This window comes from Grammomys surdaster, unplaced genomic scaffold, assembly GCF_004785775.1.
Source record: "Grammomys surdaster isolate TR1022 unplaced genomic scaffold, NIH_TR_1.0 62, whole genome shotgun sequence".
Lineage (NCBI taxonomy): Eukaryota > Metazoa > Chordata > Mammalia > Rodentia > Muridae > Grammomys > Grammomys surdaster.
In genome coordinates this window covers 25,284,044-25,301,341 of record NW_021604564.1, presented here as the reverse complement: position 1 = coordinate 25,301,341, position 17,298 = coordinate 25,284,044, and the positions used below count along the sequence as shown (strand labels likewise).

General features: G+C 43.3%; 1 protein-coding gene across 3 annotated transcripts in view; it reads right to left on the bottom strand.

The window, feature by feature from the left end:
- Positions 1 to 6: 6 nt before the first annotated feature.
- Jade1 (jade family PHD finger 1) overlaps positions 7 to 17,298 on the bottom strand; it is a 53,881-nt gene continuing 36,589 nt past the window's right edge. For all 3 annotated transcript variants that reach the window (XM_028763035.1, XM_028763032.1, XM_028763041.1), the window contains 5 exons: positions 16,609 to 16,776; positions 15,513 to 15,629; positions 11,846 to 12,367; positions 7,022 to 7,139; positions 7 to 3,767 (listed from right to left, as the gene is read on the bottom strand). In XM_028763035.1, coding sequence (XP_028618868.1) covers positions 2,884 to 3,767; positions 7,022 to 7,139; positions 11,846 to 12,367; positions 15,513 to 15,629; positions 16,609 to 16,776 — 1,809 coding nt within the window. In that variant the 3' untranslated portion in view covers positions 7 to 2,883. The remainder of the gene's footprint in view (positions 3,768 to 7,021; positions 7,140 to 11,845; positions 12,368 to 15,512; positions 15,630 to 16,608; positions 16,777 to 17,298) is intronic.

The window sequence follows — 17,298 nt, the reverse complement described above, 5'->3', positions numbered from 1 at the left end:
TTAAAATGTATTGCAAAATGTACAGCATTTATTCACATACAGACAAAAAGGCACAAATTCTACTAAATAGTTGAACAAAAAAATACAGCTGTCTTCAACTAGTTTTATAAATACTTTCAAAAAGGGGGTAGAAATAAATACAGGATTGGGCCATGTAATATAAAATAGTCATCTCTACATAGACTTTGTTTAACTTCTGATTTTAACTCTTCATGCACCTTTTTTTTTTCAATTTTAGTTGAATGGACACCAAGCTAGGCACATAGTGAAAAATCCTCTGTACAAGGTTACAAATGTAATGACGAGTCTGTCCATTTTAAAATAATTAAGATTTGTACACAACACATAAAACCCTTCATTTAAATTTTGTGTTTATAACCTAACAAATGACATTCCAGGCAACTTTACAAAAGTTCAACTAGCCTACAGTTTGACATAATACATTGATCATAATCAAAGATATTTATTGGTCAGGTTGCACAAGGAAGATTCAAAAGAACAAACAAACAAACAAACAAACAAAAAAGCTCAATACTAATAGAATGCAAGTGGGTAGATGGGCTGCTGCTGCTTGTGGCCGCCTCATACAGAGTTCCCAGCATGACATGAAACTAACTTACAAAGCTATCATTACACTGTCAGAAACCGTGCTCTATACCATTTGCATTTCAAACATTTCAAAGCAGTAATTATTAAACGTGTGGGCTTTGTATTTTTTTTTTTAAGTTTTTGTGTGGGAATTTTTTTATTTTTTTTATTATTTTGTTTTTTTTTTTCATTTTGTTTTGTTTTGTTTTTGGTTCAGCATAACTTGGAACATTTGAAAGCTTTTCAACCTAAATACGGGGGGAAACAGGTAAGGCATTATTTTTGCACAAAACTAGCATTCCTAATAGTGCAAATGAATCTGGTGCCTCCTAAAACGGTGAGAGGCCATATTCTCACTAGATTAATTTAGGTTTTCTTCCTATGGCTTCACAGATTATTCCTCTATAAATTCTATTCTCACCCAGAGCTGTTGCTGTAATCAAAAGATAACTAGATCAGAGTCCAGCCTTTTCCTGTATACAGCAAAAGGTTTTTGCTCATATGCAAAACATCTCATTTTTAAATTAGGCTACAAGCAAAAGTTTAACTTGGACTCCTAAGAATCTTCTAATACCGGCAGCAACAAGCTGATCTGGACAGCAGTCTCAAAGGAGCTCCATAGCTCAAAAAATAGTCAATCTAAAACCTGGGTCATCCTTTCCCCTCCCCTGAATTAGCTACTACAATGTATTTGAGAAGTTAAGACTTAGTTTGAAAATGTCATACATACAATGAGATGCATCAGATCTGTCACTTGATCATCTGATAAAACTTGCATAGCAAGATGGAATTCAATAAGCCTTTTCTGTTGTTGACGATCATCTGGAAGACTTGAAAGCTTCTACAAACTCAAAGCATTGCTCATTAATTATCAGAATGTCCCTGCCACATGGAAACAGATGTATAAATGAATCAGGAAGCTGAACATTGATATAAATAAACTAAGAGTAATTTAGGGGAAACTGGGCTTATTCCAAATGCCCTTAATTCTAAATCTCACTGATACTGAAACTTCCCTTCTCTTAAATTTGATCCACAACTACATTGAATTCCAAAGAAAATAACAGGACTTCAACACTATCCACTTGTCTGAATACATATGCACTATATGAGGAGTGCAAAAACAGAACATTATACTCAAATTTAATGCTAAATTTATTATTGCTGATAACTTACTAGTTATTGCCATTTGCAATTCGAAAGTCCAAGTTACAAATCAGAGTTTAAAACTCCAACTCCAGAAACCTATTCAAGGATACACTTTGACTTCTTTCCTGTATAACCTTGATGCAACTTATTGCCTTTCTATGTTTTAAAATATAACCTGTTTTGCTTTTTTTTTTTCCTTTTTGCTTAAGGAATCCACTCATGGTGGAAGCCTGGATTTCCCAAATATGCACTAGTGGTTGACTCTGCAGAGTGAGAGTCACCAGTGTCTGAAGTTCACCACTTGAACTTGAATAACCATTGTATTATTGGAAGCCAGATGGCCAAGTACTGGCAGTAGCCAGGGAAATCCTATTTGGGTCCAAAGGCCAGCGGTTATACGAAAGAGGAAGGTCAAACGGACCAGTATCACCTGAGCCTCAGCTGCCCTTTCTCAGAGAACTTTCTTGACAACGTTGTCTCCACCCGTCCTATGTCCACAGCCCACCCAGGGCTTCAGTTCCGTGCTACACAGGCCCTAAATCTCACTGCAGCAGCTCTGCTCTGTCCCTTCAGCCTTCCAGCAATGCCTATTGTGTAAACTTCCCCTGGATGCCACATGTGCAAGATCCCAGTGTTGCTGAAGCTTCTGAGCCTCAGCTTCTCACATCACACAGCCTGGGAGCCAAATGCTGTCAGCATTTACCATTCCTAGAAAATAAGCTTTGTGGGCTATAAATGGTACATGAGGGCTTCTATAAATAGGACTTATTCAGTACACAGAATTCTATGATTCTGTAAGAGTATTCAAGAGTTTGTGCTTTGGGGAGAATGGAGAGGGCAATAATACATGGTGCTAGTCAACCCTGGCCCTCTGTAAAGTTACTTCATTTGTTTTTTAGTGTTTACTTCAGGTTCTAATCTTAGTGTCTTATGGTTACAATCTATTCTTCTGTTTCCTCTCAACAAGTTGCAAATAACACAAACTTCTCACAATGATTTATAAATGACTCTGGAAAAAAATTCAATCTGAATTGCAAGGAAATATGTCTATATAGCTCAAAAACAATGGGTTTTTGCTTGTCCCCATTGTCAGAGCTCTCCTCAGCACATGGCAACAAGCCATGTGTTTCCACACCGGCTGTTTCATCAAGAGGCCAAGATGCTTCTCCTGATGATGTCTGTCCTCCTGCTGATGGTGCTGCTGGCATGGATACACTTCTTCTCTGATGCCGCCTCGCCCTCTGAGTCACTCATTTCCCCATCAGGGGCGTACCCATCGTTCTCACTGTCAGCTCTTAACCTGCTCTTCCCTCTCTCCTTGGCTGGAACTCGGCTTATACCCAGAGGGGAGCAGTCTGAGTGCTGGTGGCAGGCCCCATCATGAGCTTCTCCTTGCTGCTGCCGCTCCCCCTTCTTTGGAATCCGGAATCCTCCCCAGCTTTTCACTGGGCTGGCAGGTGTTGTAGGCACTTTGACTAGGGAGCCATTGCACTTGGGCACACTCTCCTTCCTGGTGCCAGGTGCTGACTGCCCTACTCCAGGGGAGGTGGCAGCTCTTGTGTTGTCCAGATGCCTCTGGGATGTGTCTGTGGACCTGAGAGGCTTGTGATTCTGTTTAAAAGATTTGTCTTTTAAGTCTCCTTTAACGGGATCACAATGCAAACGATTGTCTCTTCTTTTCCCATGGTCTGGAGTCACCACACCATTTCTCTGTTGTGCTGATGATATGAGACGTGCTTCTGCAAAAGTCTTTTCAAAGCTCAGTAAGCTTTCTGGGACCCCCGGCCCCTCCTTTCTACCACAGAGACCTGGCTGCTTTAGCGGGGTCTTGCCCTCAGTCCCAGAACTATTCTGCAATGCATCTCGCTTATGGGACTTTTTCAGTGAATGAACCAAGGAAGTACCCATTTGTTTCCTGAAGAATGCAGAATGCCACTTCAAGTCCTCTATCTTGGGAGCATTGGGGCCCACAGAAGGACTGTTGAACAAAAGCATGTTCTCCAGTGAGGAGGAGCAGGAAGAAGGCACACCTAGGAACAGAAAACCACAGGAAAAATTACATAAGCAAATCTAAACTAATAAAGTTCTAGACCAGAAACATCATTATACAAACTTCCCACCCAAGCAAGAGTCATCAGCACTTTGTTTTTAAAAAATGGGTTTTAAAAGATGTGACTTGCTTCAAGAATCTGCTTTCAATCTTTGTAGTTAGTATACTATTTTTTTATCCAAAAACCACTAAAATACAGGTTTTTTATGACACTTTGGGGAATCCATTCAAAATCTGTCCAATGGTGGCCACTACCTCTACATAGCAGCAATTGTCCCATCTACCAGTCACCATCCGTCACTTTCCTCTCTGAGACTAAATAGTTTCTAAGTTTCTTTCTCCAAAGGACCACTGAGGACAAATACATGTAAATGTGAAAACTGAATAAAGGTAAGTGTTCACAGTAATTCTGGACATGTAATATGAAAAAGTTAATTCACTGTAAAATTTGTGGGGTTCAATGTGTCACCCAAGTTGTTAAATCAGTCTTTTATGCAAATCACAAAACTTCCGTTTCATAGCTTAACCTAGTAAAAGCTTCCATTTTATGAATTTATGAATATCAATTCTCATCTCATTATAAACTGGCCCTCCTGTTTTCTTCAATCATTTTTTATTTAATGTGTATGGCTGTTTTGCCTGCATGTATGTCTGTACTACATGGGGTACAGTGCCTGCCTGTGAAGCCAGAAGAGGGCATCAGATTCCTCTGGACCTAGAGTTTAGTATAATAGACAGTTAAATAAGCTGCTCTGTGGGTGCTGGGAATCAAACCCAGATCCTCTGGAATACTCAAACAGCCAAATACTCTTAACCACTCTCCAGCCTGACATGCCTATGTGTTTCATACTCATTAATAAACTAGAACGCTGGTCTGAAAACTGCTGGTGAATAAGGACCATGGTTCTGTAAGAGTCTCAAGACCAACTACAAAATAGGAATCCTCATGTTTGGTCTCCTCTTAAGATGTGAACCATAATGTTCATTTCCATTGTGTCCTACAGGAACCCTTATAGACGTTACGACCCACAAGACCTTAACTGAGGTCCTTTTTACAAGCTGTTCATCTTGAAAATGCCTGCTTTCTCAGAAAATAATCACTGGAGTCAATCTTTATGCCATATGAAGTGCATTTTCGTTTGTTTTTGAAATTACTAAAGCAAACAAAGATGAAGAAGGCCCAATGTTGTCTGAACTAGAATTTCTTTCTACCTGACTTGGAGCCCGAGTAGGTCTCCCTTAAGTACCATTTCCACTGAAGATGCTCTCATTCCACAAAATGACCCTACTAGCGCCCAGAATCACAAAAGTTTGAGCCATGAACTCTAAAAGACACATGTAAAGTCATGGACATCTCTCTTTTAAGGCAGGAGACTAAGCATCACAGTTTAGAAATGAGAAAGAAAAGCCACCCTTGGGGGCTTCGGCTGCATTTGCTGTAGCATCCCACAAGAATAGTCTTTTCAACTGATTGTAATTGCTATTCAACTCAAAATGAAGGGAAGATTTGTTTCTCTTTTCTGAATTTCTGTTTTTGTTGTTTTCTTACAAGGTCTCATTCTGTAGCCTAAGGTGACCTAGAACTCACAACTTAGTCCAGCTGACTGAAATTTTGGCACTCCTCCTACCTCAGTCCCTAGAACGCTTAGATTACAGGCATAAGCCACCATGATAACCACCAGTAGGACTTCTGGATGAATCTACATTACAGTTCTATACCCCAAAATACCTCCCTACCTTGTAAAGAGAATCTCACTTACTAAGCCAAGTACAAATCTCAGCTATGATACAAGCAGCTGCCTGGGATACCCATAAAAAATAACTCCATGGCAGCCACATACAAGTCACCCTTTATGGATCACTCACTGATTCCTTAGCAAGTACCAAAAGCTTCAACTGGGAGACCTGTCTGTATACTACATCAACCATACCAGATACCACCAGCATCCAACGGAAGAATGAAGAGAGAAAGAGTGACCTTAAAGAATCTAAACTACACTGTCTTTAACCAATGACATTACTTGGAAAACTAACTTTCAAAGTTTGCAACTGAAGTTTTAAGTTCCAGATAATGAAAGACACTCTGTTCCTCTGAAAAATACTTAATCTTAACAAAAACATATCTAAAAGTATGAGGTACTTGAAAAGTATTGCTGAAAAAAAAAAACGCCCCCTCAGTCTTTTTTGTGTGCTCTGCTAACCAGATTATCTCTACCATGTTGCTTGAATGTCATAATTATATAGAGAAAAAGATCCACAAAAATCAGAAAAGGGAAGAGTGAATGAACTATGATTCTCCACACAAGCAAGTGCCAAGTGTGCTGCTGCTGGAACTTCAAAGGACAGCAAGGTGGAGTCACTAATCTTTCTCCACTGAAGGCCAGCCTAAGACCCACCTGCTCCCTGACTTATCCCAGGACCAACTTCCTCCATCAAATCTTCCACTACCTACTTTCTGGGGCTTATCATCACAGAACACTGATGCTAAACGCACATTTTAGAGGTCATGATTCTACACCAGCTAACTGAAGTGCATATGAATCCCAGAGTGAAACACTTGCCCAACATTAATAACTGACACTCTCCAAAGTAGAGGAAGCATATTCTCATATTTATCTTCCTTTTTGGCTGGCTAGAACAATGTAAATAGAAGATAGATGATGGATGGATGAATGGATGGATGGATGCATGGATGGATAGATGGATGGATGCCCAGCACACTCAGAATTCCATCTCATCCATACCTTCGGAAGTTCACCATAAATGTTAGGAAATGAGTGTATGTGGTAAGTAGTCTTAATATGTATTTACAATGTTAGATTGATCCAAAAGCTAGAGCAGAGAGTCACACGTGAGCTATCCCCATGTTTTATCAAGAGCTCTGCAATGTACTACAGATTGTTTTCATTCTGATATCCTGATACTTACAAGAGGTAACCTGAGATAGCATCCCCATTGTACATGAAATTAGAGAAAGAAATTAAGGTCTACGACTTGCTTCTACTTGATCATCAGGGAGATGCTACAGGTCTCAAAGCCTATTTAACACCAAATTCTATTCCTTCCTCTACTATAGTGCCTTTAATGTTTAAAGATGCTTTCTGAATATGAACAGCTGTGCTACTGAAAACTTTCTACAGGACATATTGGAAGAACAACTGTTTTCCCTCAACATCAGTGTCAAGGCTACAACCCCCTGCCCTACATTGTACCCTTCTAGGGCTTTATGCATACCTGAAACTTTTTCTTGCTCCAAGAGCTTAGTATAATGAGTGAAAATCTGTTCCTGGACTTTGCACACAGACCGTTTAATCTTTTCCCTGCGGGTCACCATGTAAGTGAGGTTCCGAACCTAGAATATAGAGAATAAAGATTCTAAGTGAGCAATACGATAATGATACTTCAATGCTTTCATTTCTCCTTTACCTGAGACATACTGGCCCTACTAGGGCCTTGACAGACATTTGAAATCCAAACATGCTTTAAGCATTTTACCCTAAAGGGTATTTATTCCCTCATGTCTGTAGCAGCCATGAAGTGTAGAGGAGATAGGCAGAGTCCCACTCCTCCCCACAGTATGCAGTGTAGAGACCCCCACTATCTAATCAGGACTTGCTGCCTTGTGCCAGAGCGCTCCACTTACCATCCAACAGTATCTTCCCAGAAATCGTACTGTGAATAGTTTGAGCTGTTATGAAGCAACCTGCCTGCACACTTGTATCAAGTGTCTTCTAGGTCAATGGCATAAGAGGAACCCAAAGTCCTCTGGAAGATCAAATGAGCTGCTTGGTCCACTGGGTACAACTTTGCAAATACCCAGCCACTGCAGCTATTCCAGAGAGGTATGTAAATGCCTGGGAACTGTCCCAGCATCCCCGGCAAATCTTCGGAGCTATGAATCATCAGTTTAAAACTGCTACTAACCTCATTCTTATTCTAGTTCATCTGTAACTGAAAGACCAAGTGCTGAGATTCCCCACTCCATCAGTCGTAAGACCTCTTCAAATCATGTACACATGAATTAGTTTGCGGTCAGTAACCTAGGCTTTCAGAGGCAATACTCCCTACCTTTAAAGCCATCAGTCACCACATAATACAAAATGAAAGAATTAAGGCACAAAACCCACTGATCATTGGTCCTAGATTGCATGGGCCTAAATACAGAAGAACATCAGGTGCAGCCCACCACTCAACAGTTAAACCTTTCTTCAGGAAGATGCCCATAAAACCTCAACTACCTTAACCACCTCCATGGCAGTGGCAGAAGTGCAAATGACTAGATGCGCCCTGCCCCACTGGCTATCATCAATGGCATGCTAAAAAATACATCCTCCTCTTGAGCAGTCTTTCTTGTGTCATATTGTGAACGCAAGTTCAAAGGTCACCAGCTGCTTCTCTGGCACAAGTCATGCAGTTTTCCACACTGACTGATACAGATATCCCCTCAGCCTTCAGACCTTTCTCCACCCTCACAATCCCAGCTGTGCTCAAAACTGGGACCTACATGAGGACATGGGCCATGAAGGGAAATATTATCAGGCTTTGCTGACCCTAATAATTCACTATCAGGATCTTTCTGTCTGTATATTAATCACTTATTAATACTAGTAGAATAGGTTTTGATTAATAAAAGATTAAAAAGAAAATCATGCTCCTCATCTGAGTTAAACATAATGTCACTGGGCCTACCTCATGGATAGCCACAATCCCAGGCAAGTAGGTGCTCTTTAGAGAAACCCTAACCAACTTGGGGCTGGAAATGACTACCAGAATTTTCTCTTTGATAAGTAGTATACCACTCAGATGAGATTACAGATGGAAACTCAGAAACAAAGAAAGAATCAAACCTAAACCCTCATCACAGATTCAACCCTTTGACAGCACACATAAGCTTTACCACAGCCTCTTAGTAAGGGGAGAAAAAAAAAACAAAAAACAAAACAAACTTCTCTTTCCAGTGACCTCAGATGAATAACATCTAAATAAACCTACAAAGCAAAAAGGCCGTAATTTCCAGTTGTGATGTCTAAGGTCTAATTGATCCAGCTCTGGCTGACCACTGTAGAGCTGACTACCCCAAAGTAAACAAAACAATAAAAGGAATTCTTGGAAGAAATCTAGACGTGGTCTCTGCCCTGAGAGCTTGACCACTCAACCAAACTTCACCAATTTACCTTCCTTCAGCTACCATCAGCAAGCACCCACCCCTACCATGCTTCTTCCCCTGACACCAAGCTAAATCAAAGTCAACTTTCCCCTTAAAGCAACTTCACAAACAGAAACAATGATGATCCCAACTCGAGTTTGCACTTTTCAAGTTTCCAGAATGTTACTGTTGCATCCTGAGAACAACCAGCAGAACAGGCAGGAATAGTTGCAGTGGATTTTCTGAGCCCTATGCAATGCCTGCCACATTAAACTTCCCATGCATTTTTGTTCAGCAGACAACTGAGGTCTCATTGAGTTTTCAAAAAGTTCTGTTCCACTGAGTGACAAATGCATAGGACTGTCCCCCCAGGACTTGGAGACTCTCCATACAAACTACAGGGAGCACAGAAGGATGTCTTTATCCAAGCTAGTAGTCCAGTGAGGTAGTCAGGAATCCTAGAGTGAAATGACAGCCATCAGAACCTGAAGGTTCGACTCACCACATCACCAACCATCTCCTTTTAGAGCCTCCTGATACCTATTCCTGTCACGTAGCTTTCTGGTCCAGAATTGGTACCCAGGTGTGCAAGGTCCCCCTAGGTGTTAATTTGCCAGAAAGAGCAATTAACATAATCACCGAGTCACCTGCATGTGATGAATGCTACTCACTTGTACAGGAATGACCACATGCCTCCAGTCCAGTCCCCTGTATTGACCGGCTCGAGTGCCTATTGTATACTGGTATTTCATAGAAACAGGCAGATCACTAACTTATTGAGAAAACAAGTTATTTGTAACTTTGGATATTTTTCTTTTGTCATGCCTGCCCTGATAAGCCCTTGGTCTGCTACAGTTGTTTATAATTGCAAAGCACTATACAACTCTCCAGGGCCTGGCCTAGAACTCAGCTTTCAGACAGCCCTCATGGCAAAGGAGGAAAACATAACTTGTCATTATAAATAAACCCATTTTAAACTGACACTGAATGCATTAAAACTTTAGACTTTTTAATAATAAATGTTAAGTAATGCCACCCACACATACATACACAGGCATTCGTGCACACAAATCCTGATTTAGTCCCTTCTGCATCACGGGCATTATTCTACTTAAAAGCAAAATGACGACTCCAAAAAAGTTCAGAATTTAATTATAAGTGTATGTTAATCTCAGTAACTTAAATACAGAAAAAGAGTTAATACACCACAAGCATTTTCTACACTTTTATTCTGTGGTGATTGTGAAACAAACACAGTCAAAACATGAGATTTCTCGACTTCCCTCCCAAGGACTATCTGACTCCATGCACCCCAATTACAGCAGTTGGGTTAGGATGGTACCTTCTCACCATAATACCAATTTACCCTGAATCCCTTCCTTAAGAACACACAAGTGCATATGGTTCTTTGAACTGACCGCCAGGGGGCGTGTGGGAGCCTCACCAACCTGCTTCCACCTCCCCTTAGCCTAACACCCACCACGTTACCCAGAATCCTAACAAGGTCTAGAAAGGGACATCACAAGAAGCCAGCATTAGATGATGCACTAAAAGGGCCTCTAATGAGCACTTACAAATACGTGCATGACTACACTATCTCCAACAAGGTGGTACAAGCCTCTGTGAGAGCTGATCCTTTTGGCCAAGTGCATTTGCACTCCCCTGCCTACACTCTCATTTCAAATCATCTATGAGTCAGATCCTGTTGCAAAGCAGGTGATGAATCACTCCTCTCTAATAAGTGAGGGGCTTGAGGGAGACATGCATTAGCTGTTTCAGGCCACTTGGGTGCCTTTCGGCACAGGCTGCTTCGGGCCAGACAACTTGCATACCATCTCTGCCACACTAATGAATTTAATAGGTAGCTAGCAGTCAGGGGAGTAGGTGTGAAAGATGCTGAAGACACATCACCAATTAGCAAGCCTTGGTCAAAAACCACCTACGGGAGCTGGAGGCCCTGGGGAGGACAGTCCGCTCCTAATTATTCCTGCAGCAAGAAAAAAGGTCCAGCCAGGGACTCCAGAGGTAATGGAGAGTGGGGGAGGCACCAAGCGGCAAACAGCTGAGGGAAGTACTAGCAGCTGAGGCTCCAGGCAGCCAACAGCCACTTAATCAGCAACCCAGGAGTGTGATAAGCACGTGTGTATACATATGTAGTGTACTGAGATTGCTAAGGGCTCCACAGACAGACCCAATGCCCTGTGCACAGGAATCACACCCACACACACAGACATAACCTGGACAGGGATGCACGCACACACAGTCGCACACTATATGTACACAACCTCTGTGATGACTTAGCACCTCACTGCCAAGACTGTCTTCTGTAATAGGTGTGTATAAGTCCATGCATACACATCAGCACCCAGAGCCTGTTCTGCTCCACAACAGAGCTGGGAATGCCCCTGTGAATTAGCCTAGAAGCAAAGATGAGCCAATGGGAGGCAGTGCTTAGCTCTCTCTAATGAGCCCTTCATCAGCACCTAGGAAGTGTCTCCTCAGGTAGAACAAGGAATCTCCCTACTGCTGCCCCATTCCCCATTAATTCAGATACATCCCAGTTCTCAAAATCAGGCTCTAAACAATGCTGAATCAAGCCCTTGGTCATGTTCCTGGTGCTCAATTCCCTCCAGCTCGACAAGGACAAGGGGACAGAGATGAAGGTATACCCCATCTGATCTTGCAGAACAATAAAGATTAACGGGAGAATGAACACAGAGCAGCTCCCACACTGGCAGTCCTGCACACTGCAGTAAGTTTACCAGCCCATAAATATGTTTAAACAACACGACCTCATGCTGGAGCGTGTACAAGGATCTGAGAGTAAGGACTGGCTATCATCTCTAGGCAAGTGCCCGCCTCTTTACATCTTCTTCTCTAAGTCACTATAAGGTGTCGGTGTCAATCATTACCCTCTCCAGGTCCTGCCGCAGGTGCGTGAACAGCTGCAGCCTCCTAAACAAGACATCCTGCTCCCGCTTGGCTAGATTGTCCTCTTCGTCTTTCTTTGGGGTGATGAGGGGCTTGTTGAAGTTGATCTTCCTCTTCAGCTTCCAGTACTGGTACAGGAAATCCACCACTTCCTCCGGCAGTCGCAGGGCCCTGGCCACATCCAGCAGGTTGACAAAGGTGTAGAACTCATCCTCCAGCTGCTGTAGCTTCTGCTTGCGAACACTCACCCGGTGGGCCTCCTCTTGATTCTGCTCTAGACTAGCAAAGGGCTCCAGAGGGCTCTGGGGGGAACTCTCAGGGGCCCCATTCTCCTGGGCTGCTCCTTCACCCAGGTTCTCCTCAGCTTTCCGATGTGAGCTGTGCTTTGGGCAGTAGGACTTGAATTTGACTTCATCATTCTCTGCCAGTATGGTCTTCATCTCCAGGCCGCGGTCAAAAGCACAAGTCACATGGAAGGCTGTCCGGCAGTTCTTCACAGAGCACTGTAAAGAACACATGGAGACGGTTATAGAGTGGTGGCAACAAGAGCCCCCACTGCTGGCCACCCCATATGATGACAAAGGAACACTCACTGAGACAGAAAAGCCTGACAAAGATGAACAGGTTTGAAGGAAAGTAAGGCCAGGGATGTCAGGGAACAATGCAGGGTAAAGCTTTGCGGAGCCCAAACTGTAAGTGAGTTGGAACAGTCACAGCACTGAATTCTCAGAGCAGGGGAGGGGGAGGGATGTACAACTGGCTCCTGTATGGGAGGGTGGCACAATCCCCAAGAGCATGCGCTCTATGTACATAAGAGTATACTCTGAATTTAGTTCTCAAAGACTTGAACTCAGTTTTGTTAAAAAAAAAAAAAAAAATGTGAACAGCAATCTCCTCAATACATTTCTGGTCAGTTTTAAAAGACTGTGACTCCCCAGTGCAACCCCCAACCTAGGTAGGTAAATGCAAGTAAACTGCCTAGAAGTAGCATCCAGGGGTCACGCCAGAGAAAGGAAGACTAAGAGACATGGACCCCGTTCAGGACGGATGCAGAAAGGTCTCCCTGCTGGTCCAGAACCACTGCTATATCAGAGGCTCCCTTCCTGTGGGTCCCAGGAAAGCCAGCACAGAGTCCAAGCCTCATCAAGATGCACTGAACACCCTGCTCACTCCCCGCCTGCACAGGGCTACAATTTAGTGCCTTTGATCCAGACACAAGCCTCTGGCCAGCAGGAGCAAAGTGATTAACTTCTCCCGTCTGATCTCACTGAGCAAATCCCTAGAAAGAGGTACCTCTTGGAGGCTAAAGCCAGTCCCTTAAAAGCAACTGTATTGTGTGAGGCCAAGGGATCCCTGGGGCATGCCAGGACTGCACAGACAACCAAGGAGCTTGTGCTCTGGGCCAGCTGAAAAGCTTAATTAAACTCATTCAACAGCCCCTGCCATCACATAACCTCAGACAGTAGTGACTGGAGTTGGGTTTCCTTCCCCCTCTTCACTTCAGCATTTAAGATACAACTTAGTGCCAGCCACAGTTTAATCCTTTACTGTAAAACTCCAGCCCCTTCACCACCCCCAATTCTAATCACCTAAAGCAAATGCACCATGATTAATCTGTACCTTTATAAAGAACCTCAATTATAAGAAACATGTGAAATCAGCTCTGGCGGTAGAACACACGAAGACACACCTGGCCACTCTCATGAAGACACACTGCTTCTCCTCAGCAGCAGGAAGCCAAGCAGGAAGTAAAGCGGGAGCAGATGACTGAGGCGTGGTCTGTGTCTGCCTTAAACTACACTTAACCCAGGCATCCTACCCTTAGAGAGAAATGAGCTGCAGCACAGTATTTATCCAGGACTTTGAAAAGATGCCAAATGGCCTTCCTCTGGGTTTTCCTATTCGGGTTGACTCAGCAAACAGATGTTACAGAAACATAAACCAGTTTTCCCAGCTGCAGACATTTCAGAGAGGAACTCTTTTAATAAAACTCAATCTATTTTGTGAAGACATGAAAAGTCATCTGCCTTCCTTGGCCCCTTCTTCAAATTAATGCTCTGGGAAAAGAGGTCGATGGCAACAGAAGTGTCCTTATAGTATGTCTCCTTGAAAGATAAACAGGACTCTCATTTGCCTCCCACGAAACATCAATTAAGGAGCAGGGTTGATGTGCTCAGAGCACATCAGGGCACACACACGGGCACAGGGACTGCCATTTCCCCCGGTATACCACAAGTGTGTGTGTGTGTGTGTGTGTGTGTGTGTGTGTGTGTGTGTGTGTGAACTGCACACATGCCAGGCACTCAAATCCTTTTTGACCTCTCCTCTATTCCTTGTGCCGAAATTTATTTTAGTTTTCAATAGATTCTACTTTAAAAAAAAAATACATCACAACTTTAAGATTCCCAAGGCCAAATGTCCTCAGCTGCCCAGTGCCTGTCGTGGTATTTTTCATTAATGTTTTTAGATGAACAGCAGTAGAAACAGTAATAGTAAAAACCACTTTGTGCTTGTTAAGAAAATGAAAAGAGCCCACCCTTTAATCCCAGCACTGAGGAGGCACATCTCTTGAGTTCAAGGCCAGCCTGGTCTACAAAATGAGTCCCCAGGACAACCAGAGTTACACAGAGAAACCCTGTCTTGAAAAATCAAAAAAGAGAGGGGAGGGGAGGGGAGGGGAGGGGAGGGGAGGGGTAAGGAAAGGGGAGGAAAGGGGAAAAAGGAAAGGGGAAAAAGGAAAGGGGAAAGGAAAGGCAAAGCAAGGCATGGAGAAAATATAATAGCAGTCAGTGGTTTGAGTACCTTACTCAAAGAATCATTGCTCAACCAAAATATAGCATATTCCACCAAATGAAGAAATTTTGTTTAAAGCCAGGACCACACTTGTCAAATCATGCCTGTGCCTGTTGTATTCTCTATATTGAAAGAGGCTGCCCCAATAGTATTTCTGCCACCAGATTTCAACAACAACCAAAAAAAAACAAAAACAAAAAAAACCAAAAAACTGAAGAAGAATCTGAGGCCTACTTGGGTCCCTGTCAGAGTCCAAACTGACCTTCAACACAGCATTCTAGGCCTCGAATCATAACCAACTAGATTATCAACATGAGTCCCAGAAATCAATTACTCAGAGTTTCAGACAACATGAAGACACACACACCATTTTCCTATTAATGCTGTCTATCTCATGAACCAACCAGCATGTAAAAAGGTGATTGCATTGGCATACTCAGGTACACTAGGGCAGCAGTGTGTGTGTGCTCTCTATCCAAAGAGAGCTCCAGACTCTCCCTCCCAGTGTAAAAGCACCGGCCTGCCCGACACCTCAGCTACTGGCAATCCCAAGAAGGCAGCCCGGAGGACTTCTAGTCTGTGCGGTATACTGAGACTACAGTGGAAGGCTAGACAATTCAAGTGACATGGCCAAGAGTAGCTAGGCCTTGGGCTCTTTCCAGGACTGTGTGCTTGTGGGAAGAAGACTCTACTAGGCTTATGCCAGACAAATTGGAGCTGCCTCCAAACCCAGGCGGAGTTCCAGATAACCTCCTCTCTCCTAACCATCCAATGCTGTGTAAAGGCCCTGCCCCCATCCTGCTCCCTGCCACACAGGGGAGGAAAACAAAGCAACTCTTACTGAGCCACTGTTACCTGTATGGAGGCCCCGAATTTCTCATTGCAGAGACTGCACACAAGCGCCCACCGACTGCTGGGAATGTGAGACACCTTTGTGATGGGCTCCATCTTCTCAGGGCTGCCAATGCTTACCTAAAGATCCAAAATAGCCAGATAGGCACGACACAGTTAGTCAGAATCAGAACACAGATCTGAGGATAACCCCAGGGCCCAGCTCTGGACAAGCAGCAGGAGAGCCCAGAGATCAGCCCCCATCGGTACCAGCTTGCCAGTCTGTGAACACCTGTCTAGAAGTTTTCACTTCTTTCAAATATCTGATAGCATAGACATCTATCTTATTGTAACAAAGTATACCAAGACTCTAGATGAATAAGAATTGTCAGGACGAAAAAACACATTGTAATATATTTAAATAACAGAATGAGCAAAAAGATAAACTATATTTAAAAGTATTACATCAGAACATGTAACTGTATTAAAAGTCCAAATAGAGCAAGATAAATATGGAACGCTGAACTGCAAACTGGTTAATACTAAACCAAAAGCTCCAGTGACGCTTCCATGAAAATCATACCCAGTCAATTTTCCTCTGGAGGAAAAAAATGCAGCAAATCACACACCAAAAATGCTGGAATTTGAATGACAAATGATATTCTCATCACAAGCCATGCAAATTAAATTAGTTAAGGTCTGGGACTGGAAATAAATTAGAGCAGACCTGAAATTAACAAGGTTGAAGCTGAGGAAGAATTTAAATAAAACTCACAGAAGTGTGACCTAGGGCACTGTGGTACTGCACATGTAGTTTGCCAAACACACTGGCAGGGACAGTAGCATGGCCACCCTCAGGACAGAGCCGTGAAAGGTCCCATACCTGGCCTGTAAGTGCTGTCAACAACGTGAGGGTTTCCAGAAATGGAAAAAGTAAGTTGATGTCATTGCTGCCTCCAGGAAGCCCCTCCACAGACACTGCTCAGGAGCAGCTTGGGGACAAAGATGTGTGGGACCCAGCAGCTCTACTGCTGCCTGTGAGTCGTTCCCACCCACCTGCCTAACTCCAGCTGAAAACCAGGACTGTCTCACCTGAGATGCTATTAGAATGCAGGCTTACCTCAGGGATCCACAGGGCACAGCTGACATGGACCCACTTGGTTCCGCTGCGAGTAGGCTTCATAGCCCCGCCTTTCTTGGGACATAGCAAACATTTTGGCTGAACTCCCAGGGCACATGTACGGCACAGCCAACTGCCCTCTGGCACCTTGAGGATTCCATAGCAAGCCTGTAGGGCCACAACATATCAATCAGGGAAGGAAGAAAAAAAAAGACATGTTTTCTATTTGTTATTTATTTATGTGCATGGGTGTTTTGCCTTGCCCACATGTTTGAGCAGTGCCCACAGAAGCTAAAAGAGAGTGTTGGATCCCCTAGAATTGGAGTTATAGCCGGCTATAAGCTGCCAATGTGGGCTCTAGGAATCAAGCCTTTGCTCTCTTGAAGAGCAGTCAGTGCTCTTACTGCGAGGCATCTCCCAGCCCCTATTTATGAACTGAAAAACAATCTAGAAGGATATTCACAGAGCCACACCAAAGTAGACACACCCATATCCACCTAACTGCGATCCTAACCCAAGGAAGTACACCAGTCCATCTCCAAGCGCGTGTGTGCCTGAGCTCCAAAGACAAACTGCATGTTTATTCAGCTCAGGTTGTCCCAAAAACTTGGGAAGAGAGAATTCTAAAGTGTGGCCTGTTGCTGTAGTGCAGAGAGACCCATCCATAGGAAGTTTCCAACCACTGAGCAG